General features: G+C 39.7%; 2 protein-coding genes across 2 annotated transcripts in view; one reads left to right on the top strand and one right to left on the bottom strand.

Annotated features, from left to right (window-relative positions):
• The window catches only part of WASHC5 (WASH complex subunit 5), a 55,745-nt gene extending 54,324 nt beyond the window's left edge, over positions 1 to 1,421 (top strand). Inside the window, exon 30 of the transcript XR_009516650.1 lies at positions 1,313 to 1,421. The gene's annotated coding sequence lies outside the window, so the exon portion shown is untranslated. The remainder of the gene's footprint in view (positions 1 to 1,312) is intronic.
• On the bottom strand, positions 78 to 24,716 carry SQLE (squalene epoxidase). The gene is made up of 11 exons (XM_059995183.2): positions 23,518 to 24,716; positions 19,758 to 20,010; positions 13,038 to 13,218; positions 11,464 to 11,560; positions 10,418 to 10,531; positions 10,166 to 10,337; positions 8,241 to 8,336; positions 3,701 to 3,843; positions 3,140 to 3,236; positions 1,384 to 1,471; positions 78 to 683 (listed from the first exon to the last, which is right to left on the bottom strand). The coding sequence occupies exons 1-11, from the start codon at positions 23,806 to 23,808 to the stop codon at positions 491 to 493; spliced, it is 1,725 nt and encodes a 574-aa protein (XP_059851166.1). The 5' UTR covers positions 23,809 to 24,716; the 3' UTR covers positions 78 to 490.
• Between the last annotated feature and the right edge of the window lie 1,026 nt (positions 24,717 to 25,742).

The raw sequence follows: 25,742 nt of genomic DNA, 5'->3' as shown, positions 1-25,742 counted from the left end.
GAGGAAAATAAGGTCCAGAGATATTAAGGCAACTTCCCCAGCGTCAGGAGTTATTTAACAGAATAGGTTTCCCTCCGCATTTTCCATCCCACTTTAGTTTCTTTTTCATGAAGTTACGTAAAGAAGTCCACAGCACGAGGCAAAAAGACATGAGAGTTCGTTCTTCATTTTATTTGCATGCCCCACAATAACTCATCCCAAATACTGAATTCAAAAGACAAACTGCAGTTCCTCAGTGTTAGCACTAATTTACGGTAACAATCATTTCTTTTACATATCTATCTTATTGTACCCTTCATTTGAAATTGCAAACTAAAGTATATATTTACATGTTTATATACAAATAACTTCAAAAACAAATTAATCCCAATCTTGGTCCAAGAGTTCCCACTTTAAAAGAGGTATAGTACTGTGCTATGTACATCTCTTCCAAGTCTCTTCAGACTTGGCAAGTTCCCAGTATTCATTCACAGATGGTTCCCCTTTAAGCTTAATGAACCAAGTACTTCATTTCTGAGTAAATTAGAGGAAATATTACAGAACACGCTCTGTACAATACAGCACCGCTACTGAAAATGGCTCGGGGTTTTGTAATCCAAGGTTCTGATTTAAAGCAAAAATATGTGGCATAGGCTGCAACGGCAAAGAAGTGTCCGATTAAAACCAGAGGATTAGGAGTCAATCTGTAATAAATAGGAAAGATAAAAAGTATATATATATAAGTAAGACCTGGAAATGAAAGTTGACTCATAAAGAGGTTCCAATTATGTATCATCTGTAAAGGTAAACACACACTCCACATTTTAGGGGACTTTATAAGCTTGCATCTGCCAACTAAGGGACAAATTAAAAAATTTTTTTTTCTTACAAGAAACTACTTAGACTTCACCCCTGTCAGAGAAGCCAGTACCTCCTCTTCGTTTATTAAATTGTCTGTTTTGAGCTGTTTCTCTCACTAGTCTTGAGATCTCGGTCTGAAATAGCTGGATTGCCTGGCTTGTTGAGTCTAGATGTTTCAAAAGATAACAGTGTTGACATTCAGATAGCAGACGAAGGGGAAAAGTCTTAAAGAATTTCATTTTGCAGACTTTCCAAGAATAATTCTACGTATGTCTGCACCATCAGAACTGTTACTGAGTTTCATGAGTCCCAACAGAATTAAATTCTAAGTATAAACTTCTGTTGATCATGGTTCCCATAGAATCAACCCTGTTTCCTAGAACAAAAATGCAGCACTAACTATTGCCTGTTTTCATTTCTCTGGGCTACGTTTTGTTTGGGATGCTACTGGATTATAAAATGGCGCTTGCAGTCACTCATAAACCCAACTGTCCTAAGAAAACCTGGAACACCCGTTTCCTCTGTGTCATCGAAACAACTTACACAGAAAGCAGCCCAACTGGACCAGCAACACATTCTCCACCAAGTTTGAAGTAAAGAAAACACGCTTTTCTTAGTTGATGTAGGGAATCTAAAATAAAAGTTAAAAATTACTCCCGATCAAATTATCCACACATTTATGTTGGGTATTAATGAAATGTCAGAAAAAAATGAATGTGTAACATTTATTACACCTTACAGATAATTTCTAAAAAATCTAGTGCTGGCATTTCAGCAACCCAAGATTTCCTTTAAATTTCATAAGTCACATTACACATAGTAATTTAAGTGTGAATAAACTTTTTCTGCTAGTAAATAATTACTAAACATGCAGGTCTTAGAAGTTAGTTATTTAAAAGCTATTTCCTTGACTGTGTTGTAAATTCATTAAATGATGCAAACTACTTTCTTGTAAACACTTTTCTTATAAAAACACAGTTCTAGAAACCAGATTCCCAGTCTCTAAGATGCCTGATCCATATCTCTGAGCAGTAAATTATCAAGTAAAAAGAACAGCTGTGAAGAGTAATAATGCCTTATATGTGTACATTTTTTATACTTTTCAAAATAATTCATTAAACCCTCACAACATAATATAATCAATCAATAACCTTTTTAATAGTACAGAACCAATGTTCTTCTCAAGTATGTCTAGATTGTTCTTCACAAAAGATGAAAAAGGGTACAACAGGTAACGTTTTACTCCAATAAAGCTCATTCCTCCTCCACTATTTCATAACTTTTTTAATGTTGTTTTGTCAGCAGATTCAAACTCATCATGTACGAAACTCAAGAGCTTAGAAAAGCTTAGAAAGAAGAGCTTAGAAACACTCCAAATTTAGTTCTTTTCTTGCCCAACCAGCCACTGTAACTTCCATGCTCAACTAGCAAAAGAGATTTGCTTGGCATATCACAGTAAGTTGTCTTTTCTTTTAGCAAGAACGATGGCTAGAGACTCTGCAGGAAGTATTTGTACTGTATCATCCTTTGTAATCAGATCACCAAAGCATAGACCACTAGGGCCTCAGCCAGGTCATAGAAATAGCTTTGTTGTAAACACCTGAGGTAATGAGATTCAAGTTATATTTATTCTTGAAAACCTAAAGGTCTAGTTTTACTAACCTACCACTCACTAATTTGTACACGGCCATGGTTGGGAGGTGGCACAGATGCCTTTTCCTCCATTTCTACCACTGTTTCCGCTTAGTCATGTTTTCCTTAACGTATAGATTGACCATCACCTCATATGGAAACAAAAACAAAAGCGTGGGAATATTTCTGCTTGTGCACTTTAACAAAATCTAGGCTTGATATGAAGCTCATATTCATTTTACAAAATACAACTTTGAAAAGAAATTGAAACTAGTGTTCAGGAAGAAAAAGATTAACAACTATATTGCCTTTTAATTCATGGCCAGAAAGATCTTCCATCACAGTCTCATGCATTTGCATAAGATTTGCATCGCAATCTTATGCATCTGATTTGGACCAGAGGGGTGAATAATGACACATTAGTGAGGTATTGCTGTTAAGGCTGTCTCCGGAAGCAACAGCCTTCCACACAAAGTGGTGGATACATGATGATTAGAAAAAGTCTTGCTCAAGGGCTGAGTCAAAAAGGACTACCAACTTGGAAGTTAGCAAACTCAGGAAACATTTCTAGTTCTGGCCTAATCACTAACTTTTTTGTAATTAAGTTCCCTTCCTGTGCTAAAACCCTGCACTTCAGCAATATTCTTTTAAAGATATCTGCACTTACCATCTGTGGCAGAAAATAATTCATAAAGAGCCTGAGCAAGGATATTCACAACAAAGGAATGAGACGTTTTTCTTGTCCAATAGAATGATTTTTTGGCCTGAAAAGGAAAAAGATCACTTATTATATGGTAAAGGGAAGGAAGAAAGGGAGAGAGGGAGGGAGGGAAGAAGGAAGGAAGGGTAAGGGGGGAGAGGGAGAGAGAGAGCACAAACTGATGTTTATAATCCCCTAAACTGATAGTTATCCTGAGGACTGTTGTACAGTAATTATGCCTTGTTCAACATTTACACACCCACCAAAAAAAAAAATCTCCAGAGCAATGAGTTACATCTCTGAAGCTAAGTGGCCCATGTAATCCAATGTTATATAATATCCAAATACAGAGATTCTAAAAGATTCACAGGTTACAAGTCAAGTTCTTAATCCTGAACAAGACTGCTTAAGAATCACTACTAAGGACCAGGCTCCTAGGTACAGACCTCCCCTTCAAAGCCCCATTCCTCTTAGGCCCCCCCCAAAAAATCGGTTTTGTGACATTTTTGTCAAAGAATAATATCTTACCTGGAAAACAGCTGCATCATCATAAAGGTCAGGGATACCCTTTAGCAATTTTCTCCATAGTTTTATATCATTAAAAACAACAGTCATTCCTCCTCCAGTAAGAGGATGCCTCATGTTATAAGCATCTCCCAAAAGAAGAACACCTATAAAAGAGAGAAAGTAGATTATAACATCATCCTGGAGCATCCTTTAAGACAAAAAGACTACTCTGGTAATTTATAAACATTTTGAATGTGAGCTAGTAAATGAGAATGTGAAAATACAAGGGACTAAATCATGACTAAAATTTATTCAGGCAAAAATTCAAGAGTTGATTCAATTAATATTTATTGGGTAACTAATATGTGCCAGACCCTGGGGATACAGTGAGAACAAGAACATGGTCCCTGCTCTCAAGAAGCTCACATGTATGGGCTTCCCTGGTGGCGCAGTGGTTGAGAATCTGCCTGCTAATGCAGGGGACACGGGTTCGAGCCCTGGTCTGGGACGATCCCACATGCCGTGGAGCAACTAGGCCCGTGAGCCACAACTACTGAGCCTGCGCGTCTGGAGCCCGTGCTCCGCAACAAGAGAGGCCACGATAGTGAGAGGCCCGCGCACCGCGATGAAGAGTGGCCCCCGCTCGCCGCAACTAGAGAAAGCCCTCGCACAGAAACGAAGACCCAACACAGCCAAAAATAAATAAATAATTAATAAACTCCTACCCCCAACATCTTCTTTAAAAAAAAAAAAAGCTCACATGTGACCCTAAGATTAAGTCAAACAATGTCAAAATATTTATAAGGCCTCTTCCACGAAAAAACAAAGAATGTACAGGCATCCATGCATAAACAGCAAGCCTTCCACAAGGGAAAAAAATCAAGAGGTCGTTGACGTTTCACAGTAATATTTGCTGCCAGCATGTTATAGAGAGATGTCTGTATGGTTCCAAGGGAATAGGCAGATATTCCAAAACCATCAGAAGTTAATTTAGGAGAATAAGCCTTGATTGAATCTTAGCTGAAAATTAGGCCCCCTTAAAAACAAAGCTACGGAAGCAGAAAGCTCTGCACTTTGACTCGAGATACACCTCCTGACCAAGCTCCTGACTAAGGTTCCCATCAGTTGTCAGCCTGGCTAATGACCTATGACTTAGAGGGACAGTTAAACAAAGTATTTATTTAATTTTGTCTCTGAGAGAAATAGCCAACCATAATAATAGTGGCAAGGTGGCAGAATTATGGATAACTTTTTTCTGTAATGTCACAATATACTACATTTATAACTAATTATAGAATACACATAATATATATTAATTTATGAAAAGGTATATTCTAAATATTAATCCAAGTTTTTTATGTATTAGTCTAACACCTTCACTAAAAACCACGAACTATAACCAGCTTTTATTCCTCTTTCTCCATGGAACATTACCAGTCCCACCAACTAGGATATGTTCTCACAGCATGCTGTTTATATCAGTTTGGCACTGGCTTTCATTGTGCTTTGCAGTATAGTTTGTTCATACGACTGGTAGTTTATGATGCATGTTTCTCCATAGCAAATGACAGCTGTTTATGTTCAGGAGCCACAGTATATCGACAGCTCCCGTTCACACCTCTCCTCAGGGCTCCACACTCCTGTTTTCAGTGGGGCTCCACCTGGCCATTCAAATGACCTCCCAGCCCTTCACACTATGTCCAAAAGTGAACTCATCATCTCTCCACACTTCCCTAAACTTACACACTTTTCCCTATATTTCCGATGTCAGCAAATAGGTGGCAAAATTATCTAAGCCTGAAACCTGGGATCCATCAAGAGACCTCACTGTTTCTTACTACCATTAATCACTGAGTTTCATGCATTCTTCATCTTAGATGCTACCCAAATCCATTCTCTACCTTCCATTTTTATTGCCACACCCTAGTTCAGGCCCTTCATCATCATTTACATGGAATAATTAAATAGCCTTACTATAGGCTTTAGTCTGAACTTTCCTCCAAACCACCTTCCACAACATATCAGAGTAGTATCTTTGAAACAAAACTCTAGTCATGCCACTACCTTGTTTAAAACTTTTCAATGAACTATTAGAACTAATAAATGAATGCAGCAAGGCTTCAAGATACAAGTTAAATATGCAAAAGTCAATGTTTTTCTATACACTAGCAATGAAGAATCTTAAAATGAAAATAAGTCCACTTATAATAGCATGAAAAGGAGTAAAATACTTAGGAATAAATTTAACAAAAATGTGAAACTTACTCTCTGAAAACTACAAAATACTGTTGAAAGAAATAAACTCTTAACATTTACAGTCAAATTTTGACAAGACTGCCAAGGCACTTCAATAGGGAATAGTCTTTTCATCATATGGGGCTGGTGCAACTGGATAACCACATACAAAAGAAGCTGAACCCCTTCCTCACACCATACATAAAATGTAACTCAAATGAATCAAAACACCTACATGTAAAAGCTAAAGCTATAAAACTCGTAGAAGAAAATATAGGAGTAAATCTTCATGACTTTGGGTTGAGCAAAGACTTTACATATGACATCAAAAGTGACAAAAGAAAAAACCAGATAAACTGGACTTCATGAAAATTAAAAACTTCAAAGAACACCATCAAGGAAACCAAAATGACAATCCATGGAATGAGAGAAAAACTTTGCAAATCATATCTAATAAGGGATTTATATCTAGAATAAAGAATTCTTAGAACTTAATACATTTTTTAAAATTTACCCAGTTAAAAAATGTGCAAAGTCTGAACAGACACTTCTCCAAAGAAGATACACAAATGGCCAATAAGCACATGAAAATATGTTCAACATCATTATCCATCAGAGAAATACAAATCAAAATCACAGTGAGATATCACTTCACATCTACTAGGATACTATGAGCAAAAAGGCAGATAATAACCAATGTCAAGGATCTGGAGAAATCGGAACCCTCATACATTGTTCATGGAAACGTAAGATGGGTTAGACACTTCGGAAAACAGTTTGGCAGTTGCTCAAAGCATTCAACAGAGTTACCCTAAGACCCAGCAATAACTCCTAGGTATATACCCAAGAAAAATAAAAATAAATGTCCACACAACAACCCATACACAGGTATGAACCAAAAGTAGAAACAACCCAAATGTCTACCAATTGATGAATGGATAGTCAAAATGTGGTACTGACATATCCATACATGGAATATTACTTGGCCATAAAAGCAAATGAAGGACTGATACATGTTACATGGATGAACCTCAAAGAAGCCAGTTACAAAGGATCATATTATATGATTCCATTTATAGGAAATATCCAGAAGAGGCAAACCTATAGAGACAGAAGGTAAATTAATGGTTGCCTGGGGACTGGGAGGAAAAGAGGAGTGACTGCTAATGGGTACAGGGTTTCTTTCTGGTGTGATAAAAATGTTCTAAAATTAATTGTGGTGATGGTTGCATAGACCTATGAATATACTAAAAAGTAGTGAACTGTACACTTTAAATGGGTGAACTATATGATTTGTGAATTATATCTCAATAAAGCTATTATAAAAGAGAACTTTTCAATGACTTTCCATCGTCTATAGGATTAAAACTAAACTTTAAATAAATATCTTACCTTTCTACCACTCTGACACCTATCCTATGCTCCAGCCATAGGAAGCTCCTTGAGTTCACTTAAGTGCCACCATTTCTCGGCCATCCTAGCTTTTGTAGATGTTGTTCTGCCTACTTAGAAGTTCCTCATCTCTCGAGACCTCCCTGGTGGCACAGTGGTTAAGAATCCACCTGCCAGTGCAGGGGACGTGGGTTCAATCCCTGGTCCGGGAAGATCCCACATGCCACGGAGCAACTAAGCCCGTGCACCACAACTACTGACCCTGCGTGCCACAACTACTGAGCCCACGTGCTGCAACTACTGAAGCCCGCGCGCCAAGAGCCCGTGCTCCACAAGAGAAGCCACCGCAGTGAGAAGCCCGTGCACCGCAACAAAGAGCAGCTCCCGCTCGCCGCAACTAGAGAAAGCCCGTGGGCAGCAATGAAGACCCAACGCAGCCAAAAAAAAAAGAAAAAGTCCCTCATCTCACTGTCCACCTGATGAGCTCCCACTCACCCTCCGTGCCCCAAGTCCAGCTTTGTTTCCAGAGCAATGTCTTCCCTAATCACCCTTCCCAGTTCACAGGCTCCCCTCCCTGCCTTGTACACCCCACCCCTTCGCAGTGAATCTGGGGTACCATGAGTGGGCTTTCATTACAGCATTTATGATCAGTGTTCTGAAATTATATCTATATCTCTCACTAGAAAACTGCCTTCTCTAGATTAAGGACTGTATTTAATTAACTGTTGTATCTCCAATAACTAGAACAGTGACCTATATGTACTGAATATTAAATAATAGATACAAAACTAATTTTGGTATTACTAATGCATTAATCCACAGTAATCAAGTTTCCGTACCACATGTTACAAATTGTACCACATACATGTCATTTGGAGTAATGAATCTGAATATTTGGAATATCTTTTATAAAATCAGTCCAATAAAATAATACCTTGTTTGTTTACTGGTGAAGAAGGGAGGAAGCTTGCTGGCATCGACCTCAAACGAGAATTCTGAGTGGCTTCTAGGAATGGTTCTTTGAGGTGATCTGCAGTAAAGCCCACCCCACCAAATAAATGGTTTATAACATTCCAATTTCAAGTTACCACATTTTCTTATCAAGAATAAACAAATACCTGCTACACATCTGTTATGGTTGTTACATATATTCCTTGCGAAAAATCAAGAACTAATTATTACTAAAATTGTTCATTAAGCACCTAGTTATTCAAGCTAAGGAATTACTAAGGAATCTAAGAGAAAATTAATGTAAGTAGATAAACATAGAGCTGGGTGAACCAGAAAACTTCAGGAAAAGTGAAGCAAATCCAGATGAGATGAGACAGGGAGAAAAACCACCCACCTCTCTTCCAAATGTTAAATGCTAGGTATCATATATTTAACGCCTAATTTACTGTCACCACCATATTCTATAAGATCAGATGAAATATACCACCAATTCACAAACAGCAGGAGGGTATGTACAGTAGAAAAAGGGTAAGGTGTATAGAGCACTACCTTTCTGAGCTTTAGTTTCTTCATCTAGAAATGAAACAGTTGGATTAGCTTATCTCTGAGATACTTCCCAGTTTTAAAGTTTTGTGCTTCTACCTGCATAGAAAATAAACTTTCTTTTCATACAATTCGTAATCTGGGAATATAGGAGCAGAATGCCTATGCTGAAACTATTCCTTCCTACAATGAGTAGAATTTCCATAACTTAGCTAATTTGAGCATAAAATTACACAGGGCAGTCTGCTGCAACTAAGTTTCGGACTGGGGGGAAAAAATCTATATAAAAGAAAAAAATGCTAAAACTATCACATTATTAACTATCCTTTTCCTAAATATGCATAACTCATTCTTTCCATCTGAAAGCTTAAAAAATGCCTTAACTGAGTGAAAATGTATTGAAGTGCTGAAAATGTCATTGTTAAAAATCTAAATTGGTCCATGTATACCTTAATTTCTGTTAATATTCCATTAATTATTAAAGAGTGCTTTCACTTAGTTTAAAAAATAACTTTGCAAAAAAAAACTTTGCTTAATTTAAAAAATAACTTAAAAAACATAATATTTAAATAAAACGTACTCATACCAAGGATAATGTGCTATTACTGTAATCATATCATAACTGGCAAGCAGGGTTTCCCTTCAATTTTATCAATATTCTTAATAATTTGTTTATATTTCTTTCTTACATCTTCCTATTCTCAAAAAATAATAATTTTAATGAGTGTTTTACAAAGATGTCTGAAAGACCCCTTATAGCCCTCATGTTCTGAGGTCAGAGATGTATGAGCTAGACAGACCTGCTTTCCACCTTGGCTCTGCCACTTACTAAAGGTTTGTATTTGGAGAAGCTAAGTAACCTCTCTGAATCTTAGTTTCCTCATCTGTAAAATGGGGATCATGATAATGCCTACCTCATAGGGTAGTTGTGTAGACATTCAATTATGTTTGTAAAACACCTCTTATATGGTAGACATTCAATATATGGTAGCTATCATTTCTACAAAAACCAAGCACAAGAAGTAATTAAGTGTAAGAGCTATTTCAAGAATTCACATACCTAGACTGCTATCCAGACTACCTTAAAAAATACCATATATGCCACTATTAATGATTATTCAGAAAACTAATTATTACTAAGAAAAAATACATTGAAACTATTTTTTTTACTTGGAGATTTTTTTATGTGCTAGTTTAAATAGTTCATTCAGCTCCAGTGTAGCTGACTGGATGAATTTTTCACCTGCCATCCTTATCTTTGGCCTAATTTAGACAAAGCTTCAGTGAGAACTGGAAATGAAGGGCCTTTTGTGAGACTTGCTTGCAGACAGTAGATTACAATGGCAGTGAAATACTATTTCTTACCAGGTAATTGTGGGTAAATGTTTTCAGTCATGTATTCTCTTAAATTCCTTGGCATTTCTCCTCGGACATCAACAAGTACTCGAGTTTCATTAGGTGAAATCTGGTAGATGAGAACTGGACTCGGATTAGCTAAAATAAGTTCAGCATGATTTGCTTTAAACTGTGGTGCATTCTAGAAAAACAAATAAAATATTTTAATAATTTTCAAGTTTCAAGTTGCTTTTATTTCCTACAATTGCATTCCTATGGTACCTTCATAAGGAAGCCAACAAAATGTGAAGAAACGGAAACTTTATTGGCGACCAGGTTTTTCCTGAACTTGGAAAAAAGTCCATCTGCAACAACGGTCAATGGAGCATGGAGTTCCTACAACAAAAACAAAGAATACTCAGCTAAATGGTTAGAAGTACACGGTGAAAAGGACATTCTTTTAAAAGGTACATGAACAAATTTAAATACATTATGGGGCATTACAGAGTATTTGAAGATAATGCTATTGAAGGAGCTGTTACACGGGCTGAAGGTAATGCACGACCAATCTTTAGAGACCCTTCCCCTTGAGTCCCTGAGGATCACCTTCCTCCAAAGCCCTACCATCCAAACCATCTGAGATTAAGCTACTTTGATGGACACTGGGGGAAACTGCTACAAAGCAAGCACAGCCCATAGAGGATTGAATCTCATTACAAATTCCAAGGACTAACCACATTCTTTTATTCTAGAATTTTCTAACTTCACATAGTGCTTTCAGTTAGTGGCTAGGGCTTAGAAGAATTTTTGTACATGTAGATGTATGTATTTATATTATCTTGTAATTGCCCCCATTAGAGTATAATTCCTAGGACGTGGTTACCCTATGGAGCAGCTGGGAAGAATCAACAGATAAGCCTTGGACTTTCCCTTCTTTACTAAACCAACAGGAGCAAACTATTTTATTCTGCTATTTCCCCAGACATTCTCTTACTTTTTGCCTTTCTTACTTAAACAATATTTTATTCTACTTATTTCTTTTATGCTGAATCCTTCCTTTTTGCATTTTCCAGTTCCCCTCTGCTTCTCTCCTAGGGTACATTTCTCATTTCAGTTTTTAATACAGTTAAAATCGTGGTGTTTGTTTCTGAAGTTATTTGAACGGCATTCTGAAGTGCTCTAAAGAACAATGTGTTCAGTTTGGTGCAGAGGGCTGAGATCTTGGTCCCTCTGATGAATAATAAATTGGTGAGCCTACTTTTTTAAAGGAGTAGGAGAAAAAGAAAATAAAAATCTCTTAGGAAGAGCTAATATTTGATATATCTCACCTTGATGTCTCCAGTCTCTTTATCCCTGTACTGAACTCCCATCACAGCATCATCTTCTTCTAGTAACTGCAGCACAGTGCCCTCAATAAACTTTGTGCTAAAAGATAAATAAACAGAAATAAATTCTCTGGTAGCATAACTGAACAATTTAAATAAGGAATGAAAAATTCCCTTTTCCTTATCTTGAGTTTACCCATGTAAACTGGACACACATGTACATAGAAAAAGGTCTGGAATGACGAAAAGTAAAAGGATCATTAACGGGTTTTAGAATTGGTGTGGTTTCAATTTTCTAATTTCTTTCTTTTTTAAAATTTATTTTAATTTTGGCTGTGTTGGGTCTTCGTTGCTGTGCGCGGGCTTACTGTAGTTGCGGCGAGCGGGGGCTACTCTTCGTTGAGGTGTGTGGGCTTCTCACTGCGGTGGCTTCTCTTGTTGCTGAGCACGGGCTCTAGGCGTGCGGGCTTCAGTAGTTGTGGCACGCAGGCTCACTAGCTGTGGTGCACGGGCTTAGTTGCTCTGCGGCATGTGGGACCTTCCCAGACCAGGGCTTGAATCCGTGTCCCCTGCATTGGCAGGCGGATTCTTAACCACTGTGCCACCAGGGAAGCCCTTAATTTTCTAATTTCTTAAAATGGAATACATATTACTAATGTAATGATTTTTTTAAAAGCATTTTAAAAAGTAACATGAGGTTTTATCTCATTCATTAAAAAATAAAATACATGCAGAAAAATTTTACATACCCACACAAATTCATACATGGAATTGGAACTTATCTACCAAATTATTCAGAGTAGTTACTTCTAGTTAGAAGGATCATGGATAATTTTTACAATCTTCTTTATATTTCTGAGTATTTTTCCATTTTTCTACAATGAACATATTCTACTTCCATAGATATCAAATTCTTTCAGTTCTAAGAATAATCCACTCATTTCACTTGCTTTGTCAACACTTAAGCCTTTGCCAATGACATGAGGGTTCTCATGTTTAAAACTTAAACCTCCATTATAATGCATAGGGCTAGAGACAAATATAAGTTAATAATTAAGAGAAGCCCTTTAAAAATTGTGAATCATTATACTATACACCTGTAACTTACATAATATTGTACATCAACTATAGCTCAATAAAAAGAGAGAGAGAAGCAGCCAGTTCTGTCAGTCTAGGTCCTTAATATGAACGGAACAGGGATCTTCTCTTGAAGTTCTCTAACCTGACTTTTAATAAAAAGTACCATAACCACAAACCCCAACTCCCAAATGGGCACATATGAACTTAAACCTTAATTACAACAACTATATCCTCTAAATTCCAACCACATAAAAGATCACATATTTAGTCAAAGGAAAATTCTCAGTAGTTCTATGTCATTCAAAGGAAGGTTATATGATACTCTTAACAAAGGCATTGAAGAGCTAACATTCTTCTAACTTATGGTTTATTTTAGTATAATAGCTATGTTCTAACCCATACCCAAACACTTATGAAAATGTATAAAATAGTATTTGTAGGAAGGCCAAGTTTAAATGTGTTTCTTTAACATCATGTATTTGAAGCTGTAGTCTTACTTGGGCTCGGCCATAGCTGCTTTCCGGAGACTCATGATGAACCTTCCATGATGGAAAGCTCTTCCACTCTGCACATGACTGTTTTCTGACAGAGGGAAAGGAATCTGAACCTCTGATTTGCTCTCCTGATCATGAATTATGTAGCCATTTACAACCTGGGCATCAATACCTTCCACTGTATCTGCAAAACAATTCAGGTCAAAAAAATCAATTTTGTAATATACCCAGAGTTACACTAGGCACCAAGAGGACATGGACCATTGAAAATGAGTTTCTTTGTTCATAAAGCTATGATACCAACTGGAGAACTGGACATTACTATAACTATTTCAGAAATCTTAATGCTTCTGGAAGACAAGTCTTAGCAAATTCATAATATCACAAAAGGTAAATATTTACATATAAAATTCATTCATTAAAATTCATAGGAAAAATATTAAGACCCTAACAATGATGGGTAAAAGTGTATAGATGATTCACACTAAGCAGTACAGAAACATTGAACATATCAGGAAAAATGTTCAAAACTTGATTTAAAAAAATCAAATAAAACTGAAACAATAAGACACCAAATCTCTCAAAATTGCTAGTGAGATAAAGATAAAATGGATAAATTTATACATTACTGGTCATATTATAAAGTAATAACATTTTAGAAAATAAGTACAGCAATAATTATCAAGAACCATGAAGAAGTTAGCATCCTTTGATATAATAATTTTAGTCTTGTAATCCATCTAAGATATTCATCCTAAAGATATAATTCATATTTTTAATAATTATTAAAGGTATATACAAAAACAGGTTCACCACAGTGTTACCTCTAATAAGAATAACTGTAAACAACCTAAATATGAATCTAAGTTAGGTAAAGTATGTTATTAAGTATGAACTGAGAAAATACTATGTACAGGCTTAAAATTATGCTAAAGAATGGTTAACAGTATTGGAAATACGTTTCTGTGAAAAAGTGGACTTTAGCATGTATATTAAAATAGTCACATAATATATATTTAAATACATTAAAATATATTAGGATTAAGTACATTAAAATAACTTCATTTCTGATGAAAGGAAAACTTTTAAAATTTAAAACTTTAAAAATTGTTTTTATAAAACAATTTTTATCACACATCTATGCTAAGATCAAAAGAAATCAGTTTCTGATATGCTTTTTAGTCACACTTAAAGTCCAGTCAGGGACAAGCTGGATGAATACTTGTCACACATCTGACCTAGGACCAAAGTAAGTTAATTTTTTGGTATGGTTTCTAAATTATTCCAGTTAAAATTCATTCAGAGAAAAGTACACATACATCCTAAAAGCTTCCAGTTAGCAGTGTATTCACTTTGGATCTCTTTGCCAGTCTTTACTGACCTAAATGTTTAAAGCCCATCTAGTATTTCTACTTTTGTTTTGTCAGCTACTGAGATAGCTTGTTTTTCTTAAGCCAAAATTATATTATGGAAGAACTTTAAATGCTAAAACTGTCCAATTTAGAACACAACAGACAATGTGAAAAGTATATAGACGATGTGAAAAGTATATAGTAGCACAGTAAAATTTTTCCTTGGGTAAATTATCCTAAGTCAAGTATATAAACAAGGTCTAATTTAAGATTTCTTGAAAAATCTTTCTCTCTCTTTCTACTTTATTGATGAAATCAAACATGACAGACTTTGGCACTTTTACTTCCTTAAGCAGGCAGGAAGATGGCACCCTAAACCTTAATGAAATTCAGGCTTCACAAATACTAGATAGTTAATAACTTTGAAGACAGTGATGGGACTTAGAGCTGTCACTAACTATTAACCATATAGCTCCAATATTAGACTACTACTATCAACATATCAGATAAACTGGCATGGAAAACTCTTCCACATTGAAAAATGCAGAATTGCTTTCTATGAAAAGGCAAGCTAAAAAACAAAACCAACAAAAAAACTGCATATGCAATAAATGAAAAGCAACTTCAAAGTCAAACCAGTGAGCAAGTTTTAAAGGCAATAGCATAAGGGCATCAGAACCACAAGCCTAAAAGGCTGGAGTTATAAGGGCCACTCCTGGATAGGAGGTAGGGGCCCCCACAGGCAATGGACGTTGGAACTTGGCACCATACGTAAATTTCTTGTCAATACGACAGAGACCAGAAAAAATCAATTCAACGCCCTGAGACATGGCATGGAAGTAAGCCATCTACCATAGGCCATGGGTGGAGTCATCCATAAGAAATCCAATCATAACTTTGTACCATGACCTGGTGTGAAGTCTGAACCTCAAAATGAGTATACAGTGCATAATAAAATAGGTATCACTTATGGAAGTCCAAATATAAATCAGAGTCAAGGAGTAAATATAACAAAAGACAAACAAAATTTATGACATTTTATTTAAATACACTCAAGACCTAACTGAATGGAGAGTATACCACATTCATGGATAGGAAGTCCAAGACAATTTTTCTAAACCTGAGCTAGACATTTAATGCTATTTCAGTCTTAATCTTGACAGGGTTTGTTTTCATGGGAATTGAAACCTGATTCTAAATTTTATATACAGAAAAGCAAAAAGGCCAAGAAAAGTCAAGATAATCCTAAAGAAAGTGAGGTGAGGAGGAGGTTCCCCACTGGATAATGAGACTTATTATAAAGATACAGCATTTAAATTATAATGTATTCATTTGAAGAGTTCTAGATATTAAGCTTAAGCCAAAGGGCAATCAATTCACTTATTAAAAACCCACACACCAGGATGGGTCAGTCAGTATTATATTAAAAGTCCACACTCCGAAAAGTAACTATTTCAAGGGCTTCTATTATCCATAGCTCATCACACCTGAGGGGGAACTGATAGCATAATGAATGTTAAAAAGGACTCTTGCTATGATACTAAAGGTATGCATGATGCGTGGACTGGCTAAAATACCTCAGTGGCTCCCCTCCCTCTTGCACGGCTCTCCTCACCCTTACACGAACTACCCATAAGAACCCATTGATGTTTGCTGCCACAACCTTGGACATATCCCCTGAGGCTGGATTTCTAAATGATTCTAAGTCCAGTCATTAGTCTGAGGGCATTTCCAGTTGCCTGATGTTCAACGATAAAGGTAACAAAATCCTGTCTCAGGATACTGTCACATCTGCCTCAAGTGACCATCTCATGAAGGGTGGTGGTTAGGAAACTTAAAAGGACAGAGGTGGACCTCCCTTCCTCACAATGCACTCTCTCCACTTGGGTCCAGAGCCCTGCAGTCTTTTGCTTTTCCTCCTCACCTGCTCCTTCTCGGTTGTCTTTTTTGGCTCCGGCTCACCTCACTGACCTCTATACGTTACAGTACCCCAGGGGTCGTCCTGCACCTCTTCTTGGCAATGTCGTCTAGTCTCATTTAAATACCATGACTCCTCTCTTTCTCTCATCCCTCACATCTGATCCATCAGCCGGTCCTACTGACTCTTCCTTCCGAAGATAAATATGTTCCCAGAATGTGACCACTTCCCCCACCTCTACGGCTACGACCCTAGTCCAAGCCAACAACTCTCACTGATTCCGCAATAATCTCTAACAGGTCTCCCTGCTTCTGACTTGCCACTTTATGATCTACTCTTTTTTCTACACAATAACAAGAATATTTTAAAATAATATTTCTAATCATACTTCTAAAATGTGAAATCTAATAACTCCTCTTCTTAAAATTCTCCAGTGGCTTCCCTTTGGAGTAAAAGCCAAATCCATATAGTGGACCACAGTGGAATCCAGCCCCCATTGCCCATCTGACCTTTTCTCTATAACTCACACCACTCAAGTCAACACGATTCTCCTTCCTTGCTCTTCAAAGAGGCCAGGCTCACTCCTCCCACCAGGCTTTTCCCCTTGATTCTCTCTCTGCCTGGAGAGAGAGTCCTTTCCTCCAGGTAGCCCTAACTCCTTCACCACCTTCAGTCCTTTACTCAAATGTCATCTTCTCAGCGAGCCTTTCCCTTCTCCCACTTCATTATTTAAAATTACACGCCACCCTCAACTCCCTATGTCCCTTTTCTGATTCTTCTCTAAAGCCCTTATAACCATAATATATACTCTAAATTGTATTTATTCATCTTTTATCACCACCCTCTACACTAGCAACTAGAATGTGTGCTCTATGAGGGCTGGAATCTTTGTTTTGTTCACTACTGTAGCCTCAGCACCCAGAACAGTACTTACAATACGGCCAATGCTTAATAAATATTTGTTAAATGAAGCAATGAATGTAACCCCTTTAGTCGCCTCCCTCTCAACTTTACCTTCTCTGTCACCACACAAACATGCTCTATCTAGTATCAAAATACCCCTCCTTTGGGGACTTCCCTGGTGGCGCAGTGGCTAAGAATCCGCCTGCCAGTTCAGGGGACGCGGGTTTGAGCCCTGGTCTGGGAAGATCCCACATGCCGCGGAGCAGCTAAGCCCGTGCACCACAACTACTGAGCCCACACACCACAACTACTGAAGCCCACCGCCTAGAGCCCGTGCTCTGCAACAAGAGAAGCCACCACAATGGGAAGCCCGCGTACCACAACAAAGACCCAATGCAGCCAAATATAAATTAATTAAAAAAAAAACCCTCCTTTATCCTCACATCTGCATCTCACCTCTACCGTTTCTGTATTCTGTTAGAGAAAAACTCCTCGAGAGTAGTTCTCTAGTCTCAAATTTTTTAATCTCCCACTCACTTCAGTCTAGGTTTCATCTACACAACTCCACCAAAACACCGTCAATGTCACAAGCAACCTCCAAATGGCCAAATCCAATGGCCCTTTCTCTACACTCATCTTACCTGACCCTTCATTAGCAAACCATGGCATGGCTCCTTTCCTTTCCTGATACGTACCCGTCCCCTCCAGCTAGAAACATTTTCCTCTCTTGGATTAAGGACACCAAACTCTCCTGGCTCTTTTCTGCCACTCTGCCGGCTCCCGCTCAGTCTCCCTGGCAAGCTCCTCTTCTTTTACCCAATCTCTGAACATCAGTTTCCCAGGACTTGGTTTATTCTGTCCTCTCTTTTCTCCCTGCACACTCTCCTTAGCTGGTCTCCATCACTGCTGTGGCTTTTATGTATTACCAATATGCTGACATCTCTGAAATGTCTACTCCAGCCAGCTCAAATCACTCACTCCTCTGCACTCGAGATTCATATATTCAACTTGACATCTCCACTTGGATATCTCAACAGGTCTCCCAACTTCCTCCCAGTGCCTGTTCCTCTCTAGGTCTTCTTATCAGCAAACAGCACCGCCATCTACGAGTTGCTCAAATCAAAACCTAGGAATCACTTTTTAATACCCCCTCTCTCACACCTCACATCAATCCTTTAGTAAATCATGCCATTCCTGCCTCTTAATTTGGTCATGAATCTGTCCAATTCTCTTTACATCCTCTCTACCATACTAGTCCAAATCACCATCATCTGTCATTTGGACTTAGCAATGAGCTCCCACCAGACTCCTTGAGTTGACTCTTGCTACCGCACCACCACAGTCTTGGAGGCTATTCACCACACCATATCCACACATTCTTTTAAAACAGCTTTCTACAAACTGCAGGATGTGACTCAGCGGTAAACTGTGAAGTGACTTTCGAGCTGTGAATTGTATACTTGGGTAAAATCATGACAAGTATTTAAAAAGTAAAATTTCAGTCTGATTTAGGTATGTTTGTAGGTACTGAGTCAGGATGTAAGGTGTGTCTGTCATTGTGAGTAGCTGTCAAAGGTCTGAAGCCTTTATAGAAGCGTAAACAGGATGCTGTCATATTCCTGCTCCACTGCCTTCAAAGCCCTGCATGACCTGGCAGCTGCCTACCTCTCCAACCTTAATCTCAAGCCACTCTCCTTTCCCCATTACCCAATACTTTCTGGCGACATCGGTCTCCTTTTCAGTTCATTGAATAAAATAGCAAACATTCACATCGTGCTTACTACATACCAGGAACTGTTCTGAATGCTTTGTCTTTATGAATTCAATTAATCCTCTTAAACGATGAGACAAGGACTGTTTTAAGTGTGCCAGTTTTACAGGTGAGGAAACGAATACACGGGAGGTTAAGTAACTTAGCCAAGATCACACAGCTTTTTATGTATCTGAGGTGGTAGTCAAACCCAGGCAATCTAGTGCCAGAACCAATGCTGGTAATTACTACAACGTACTGCCTACCCTACATACCAAGCCAGCTCTTCTCAGTTCACAGCCTGGGCCTAGATTTATACTTTGATTCCCAAGAGTAGATAGCTGATCTGTCTTGTTCACCGGTATAGCCTTGGCACCCAGTACAGCACCTCATACAAAGCATACAGCAAATATAAGTATTTCCTAAATGAGTAGTGTTTAAAAAGCACTGGGTTAATGGATGAATGATGCTTTAAAAAAAAGGTTCCATAACAGGTACATCATATGCACTCTACAAATGATAGTTCCCTTCACCTTTCACCAAATTTCATGTCCTCATTCTGGTTTTCCAGTCTTCAATTTTGACCATTACAATGTTTTAGCCACTTCATTTATCTCACTAAGGCTACTTCATATTTCCTCATGCTTATTTTCTCCTTTGCTCTCATTTTCATGCAAATTTGTTGGTAAATGAATAGAGTAACTTTTATACATGAAAATAAAATGGAATACCTTTTTACCAGTCATAGCAAGGAGTGCTTGCTTATGCCACATAACTCCTAAAAATCACTATGAACCTACCTTCAAGACCCAGGTCTTTAAGGACATGATAACCGCCTGGCTGCAGAAATTCTCCGAGTATCCTGTCAGGCTCTTTTAAATCTCTCTCAATTACCGTCACCTTTCTTCCATCTCTGGAAAGCACTGCCGCCAAAGCAGAGCCGAGTACACCAGACCCCACGATGATAATTTCTGGATCATTTTGAGAAGATATCAACGTAGAGGCAGTTGCTCCTATTAAGGTTGTTTCTGAAATACTGGTTCCTTTTTTGCACTGTTTTAAAAAAAAAAAGTGAATTATGTAGCCACATTTGTTATCTTTAAATCATACTACTACTATATAGACACACTGGACATTTGCATCTTAGGTAAAAACTATACCCTAAACATTATCAAACCAAATGAACTGTTATGTTTTTAAATCCAGATCATATATAAAAAACGATATCAAAATATTGGTTAAACAAAAACGTATAATAATATCCCAATAAAATTAAACGTGTATTCCATCATTCAGACATATTTAGAAAATGCTGTCACATATTTATAAATCCATAATAGGCCAAACATAAAAAATGTTTACAAGGGGCTTCAAAGACTTACAGGGAAAATTCTATCATTAATTACTCAATGCTTCAAATATATACTGAGCATCTACCAGATGCAAATCATGTACAACTTTTTTTTTAATTGATTTATTTATTTTATTTTATTTTTGGCTGCATTTGGTCTTCATTGCTGCGCGCGGGCTTTCTCTAGCTGTGGTGAGTGGGGCTACTCTTCGTTGCGGTGCGCGGGCTCCTCATCGCAGTGGCTTCTCTTGTTGTGGAGCACGGGCTCTAGGTGTGCGGGCTTCAGTAGTTGTGGCACACGGGCTCAGTAGCTGTGGCTTGCAGGCTCTAGAGCACAGGCTTAGTAGTTGTGGCGCACGGGCTTAGTTGCTCCGCGGCATGTGGGATCTTCCCGGGCCAGGGCTCAAACCCGTGTCCCATTGGCAGGCGGATTCTTAACCACTGCGCCACCAGGGAATCCCATACACAATTTCTGATATGACTTCATGTTGCAAATTATTCAGCACCCTGTAGATATTTCAACAATTCATCTCTATTTTCTCCCTCTGGATTTTCATCTGAAAAATCTACCTTAATCTAAAATCACTTTTATATAACAAAAAGACTGTCAAATCCTGGCTATTGATCTATTGAGAATATTTATCGTAAAATTCCAAGAGAATAACTCATTCTGTCCCTTGGGATTCGACCTGTTCACAATTTTAGTCCTTACATATAAGAATATATTTTTAAAAAAAAAAGAATATATTTAAATTACCTTCCTTTCCCCCTATCCTGATACTCTTAAGAGAACCTAGTCAAACAAGTGGCCCTGCAGTTTAGGAATAAGGACAAACAAACCTATCACTCGTTGGGCTGACAGTAAAAACCTTTACTTTGATTATAAGAAGATGAAAAAGCCTGTTTTGAGAGATGTATGCCCACTGAGCATAACAGTGCCTGTTACTTCTTTTTTTAAAGAATAATTCAATATTTTTTGTTTTGTTTTTAGCCGTGTGTGCTGCACATGTGTGATCTTAGTTCCTGCACCAGGGACTGAACCCTCGTCCCCTGCATTGGAAGCACAGAATCTTAACCACTGGACCGCCAGGGAAGTACCAGTTCAATACTGTAATAAGTATTTTTTCTTGGTATGTGGATTCACAAATATGAATACATTTCAGATTCAGAGTTGCAAGGAACCATCTTCCTTGAGTTCTCTGACCTTATCGATTAAGACTAAATGCAATTTTGATGGGGTTTTAATGCCATTTTGACAGGGTTTTAATAAAAAAGGAAGGAGATAAAACCTAAAATCCTTTAGAATTTTAATTCTCTGTGATTCTAATATTCATTCAGCCTGTATAATGGACTGGGGCCTTCCTGTCCATTCTACTTTTTTATAATTTCTCTTAGAGAAATTATCTTTTCACAATAGAGTCTACTCTTACTCTCAGTATTTCTTAATGGCCAGAGCAACTGTCTATATTTAAATTACTGTTCAGAGAGCAAGAAAAGCCCCTTTTGTCATCTTAGCCATTTGTTGTTAGTTATTCTTCCTAAATTTTCCCTGTTAAACACACACACACACAATCCTGGAAGGAGAACTCTGGAGAAAGTTACGTCTTTCAGAGCCTGGTCAGTAGATTAGTAGCTCCCACTAATGGGAACTTAGTACTCATTACAGTCTACCAATTCCCAGGTATTTAGGAAATAAGCAGAAAGCCTGAGGTGTTCACAGAGTGGAACCAATAGTGACTGCTGGTAATCCGATTTCCTACCCCCAAATTTCTCTGTGGTATAACGACATTCCAGCCACCTGGACTAGTGCTCAGCGACCTCGAGGGACATTATCTCAGACAAAGACACCAAAGACGTCAATTTGAGGATTTAAGATTCCCTTTCCCTCCCCTCCCATTCCTCCAACCCACACCCACCCTATCACTGAATTCAGCACCACTCCAAAGGTTCCTAACGGAGACTACCTTTAGACTAATGTTAATAGCTACTATTTATCACAGTTATGAACCAGGCATTTTGCAAACATTAACTCATTCAATTCGCTATAACTACCAGCAAGGTTAGTGCTGTTCCCACCTAAAAGAGGCAACGGATCCTTACAGAAACTAAGCAATTTGCCAAAGGTCTCACAGTCAGCAGTGGTGAAGCAAAACTTCTAAACCAAGCCCCCCCTCTTCTGCAAACCGTGCTGATCTGTACTGCAGATACAGGAAAGTGATGTGGATCCAGAGCCCAAAAAGAGTGAATTATTCTGTAGGCCACGCACCCTAACGTCAAGTCACAGTCGTCCCTTACTTGGCCTACTGCTGGAGTCTCTCACCCCACATCCCTGCTTCCACTCTTGTACTCCTACAATCCATTCTCCACACAGAAACTGGAATGTGCTTCTTAAAAAGTAAAAATCAAATATCATTACTCCCATACTTAGAATCCTCCAGTGCTCTTGGGAAAAAGTATAAACACCCAAGGGCAACAAATCCGAAATGTTCTGACCTCAACAACCTTCCCCCCCTCATCTCCCACCACTGTCCTCCTCTGCTGTCTTTGCAGGGATCATCATAACTTCACGTGTATTTGAAGACCCACCTTTGATTTAGGAACATGGCTGAACTGCACACATTAGTCTCTTGATTTAGGACCTTGATTTACTCAAGGCTCCGCAGACTTGGGGAGGGGAGGGTGTTTTGCCTAAAACTTTAAAACACAGCATTTTACTCTGCCAGCTCTTGCCACTGTTCTGTGACTTTCCCCAGGCAGCTGTCCCTTCTTATAAGCCACAGACTTAACCTGCAGCGGGTTTCTTTCTTCCCAGGTTCAAACATAATCCTTACCAAAGGATTTAAATTAAAAAAATATTTTTTTCCAACACAGATGGTGATTCTGTCCTAGTGATTCAAACATTTCAACTTTCATCATCAAATCAACATCCATAATCAAACCAATTTTATTTAGCATTGGCACCACCAACACTAAATGAAACAAAGGTTTTTCAATCATTCCTAAGAGCCTCAAGGATTTAGCCAAGGAACAGTCAAGAGCTTTTAAAACAAACAAACAAAAAAAAAAACCCCAGCTATATGAGAATTCCTACCACAGTATCTAACCTGCAGCCTTTCGCCCTTTAAATTAGAATATTTACATTTGAGTAACCCCAGTCCTAATTTTAATATAACACACTCATTCATTTGCCCACTTGGAATTCAACCTACCCTCCTAGACCCGAGCTGCTCTTTATTTTCTGATCCAGGGGGGGATTTGGCCCAGAAGAAGCCAATGAAAGGCAAGGCTGACAGAATATCCGAGAAGACCGCGAACTGGGAGCCGCTCTGCTGGCGCCCGAGGAGGGCCCCGTTCCGGTAGCGACAGCGATAGGACAGCACCAGCCCCAGCGACAGGAACACCAGCACGCACAGCAAGAGCTCCTTGTTGGCCAGAGAGACGAAGTCTCCGCATTTCTTATAAAAATAGGTGAAAGTGGCAATGCCAAGAAAAGTCCACATGGTTTAAAGGCTTCTTCGGTGACACCGGGTCAATCAATGTTCAGATCCGATCTTTTCTGGTAGGGTTTTGGTGTTTAGATGTTCTCCCCAAAAGGTGTTGCCAAAAGTAGCACGGGGGACCGGCCAAAGTCCAGTAAACACCGTCACAGGATTACAATTCAAATCGGACTAATTTACAAAATCACATAAAGTTAGTATAAAAGTATCAGAAGAGGGGAACGTTCTCCAGGATTTAAAAAACAGTATTTAAAAATCTGCTCCAACAGCTTCCGACCAGGCTCTCCCCTTTCAAGCAATCCATGTATTTCCCCACCCCCTTTTTTTTTCCTGGAAGGCGAGGAGGGTCCTGGGGGCTATTCCGGATGATGTTCTAAATTTTGTTGCTGGCTCGTCGTGCAGTAAAATTGCTCTTCTCTCTCACCAGCAGCAGGTGCCCTTTCAGAAGAGGAACAGGGGGAGAAACATCAAAGAAATATCTCGCGTTGGGAAAAATGCGGCTTCGCCTCGTCCGACAGCGATGGCCCAGCCGGGTAGGAAAGCGCCAAGGGCTGCGGCGGTGAGGAGTGAGCGTCCTCTCTCGCCGGGACCGCCTAAGCCCACCAAAGATGGCCTCGGACTGGAGACTGCGGCTCTAGGGCAGGGAAGCGCAGCCCCTACCTCGAGACCTCCCCCTCACCGCGGCTCCCGAGGCACCAGCCCCCGAACCTTCCAGCCGCTGCACGGCAGTTTCCACAGCGCTACCCTTAGAGGGCAGCGGCGGCGGCGGCGGCGGCGGCGGCGGGGGCGGCGGCGGCGGCGGCGGCGGCGGGGGCTCCCGACGGACTCCTCACCAGCATCCCTCGCGGGCGGCGGCAGCCTTCCAGCGCGGCGCTTCGGCAGTAACCAGAGTAACCGCCTGGAGCCCTAGTTGCTGGCCAGGCCCAGTGCACCTCCGCGGAGGATGGGCTAGGCCTGGGCCAGGGACCAGAGGACGGGGCCCCGCCCACCTTCACCGCCCTCCGCCTCCGCCAACCAATGACGGCGCGCACCGCGCCGTAGGCCGAGATGGCGCTATGCCGTGTTTGGCCAATCGTAGGCGGCGCGGCCCGCGAGGTGCCGCCCAGAGAGGAGCTGGGACGAGGTTGCGTGGAGTGGGGTGGGGGCGTGGGGATGGGGGCCCGCCGCCCGTTGGGCGGATGGGAAGATATTGGCTGGCTCGGGAGGCAGTATGGCTGGAGGGGGTGATGCCCTGAGTGCCGCGGTCCCAGCCGCTGGGATTCTACCCGGAAAGAGGTGGAGCTGGTTCCAAGGAAACCCCGCCGTAGATCCGCCGCCTAATGTCGGAAGGTCTCCATTCATCCGGCGAGCATTTGTGGAACGCTTACTACCTGCCAGGCCCAGGTGTCACAGAGAGGAATCAGACACAGGCTTTCTGTCCTGTGCCTACTGTGTGCTGGGAGGCGGTAGAAACAGCTACAGGTGCATGGAGAACGTGACGTTCACAGCTGAATCTAGAAGGAGTAGGCAGGCGTTTGCTGGAGGAAGAAAGGAGAGGATATGCCAGGTGTTCCCTTCCTTCACCCCAAATTGTCGGGCAGCTGTGCACTTGTCACTGTACTCAGGCTGAAGATACACTGTGCGCGTAGCCCTTGTTCTCTTAACATCAGAAACAGGGAGGAGGGTGCGGGGCAAAGAAGTAAAATAAATAGAGATGTGTCGTAAGTGCCCTGAGAAAGTGGGTGGGCAGGGAACCATGGAAACGGGAAGCAGCCCTTCACTCGTCCTGGAGTGAATCAAGCAAGGCCACCGGGCAAGTTACATGAATTGTCTCCAGGGCAAGCATTCTGTTGGGAACAATACAATCTACAAGATTCGCAGGGTGAGAGATGGCCCTTGTTATGAAAAAATGAAACTTCCTAGAATTTACTGAGGCCTTTGCTCACCTTATTGTAACC

Source organism: Delphinus delphis, chromosome 17 (genome assembly GCF_949987515.2).
Source record: "Delphinus delphis chromosome 17, mDelDel1.2, whole genome shotgun sequence".
Lineage (NCBI taxonomy): Eukaryota > Metazoa > Chordata > Mammalia > Artiodactyla > Delphinidae > Delphinus > Delphinus delphis.
The sequence above is the reverse complement of the archived record's forward strand: the minus strand, read 5'-3'. Positions and strand labels throughout refer to the sequence as shown.

Coding starts and splice junctions, on each gene's coding strand:
- SQLE (XM_059995183.2), bottom strand. CDS start 23,808: ATGTGGACTTTTCTTGGCATTGCCACTTTCACCTATTTTTATAAGAAA. Junction 13,219..19,757: donor TAAAGACCTGGGTCTTGAAG/GTAGGTTCATAG, acceptor ATTGTTTTGCAG/ATACAGTGGAAGGTATTGAT. Junction 11,561..13,037: donor GCAGCTATGGCCGAGCCCAA/GTAAGACTACAG, acceptor TTTATCTTTTAG/CACAAAGTTTATTGAGGGCA.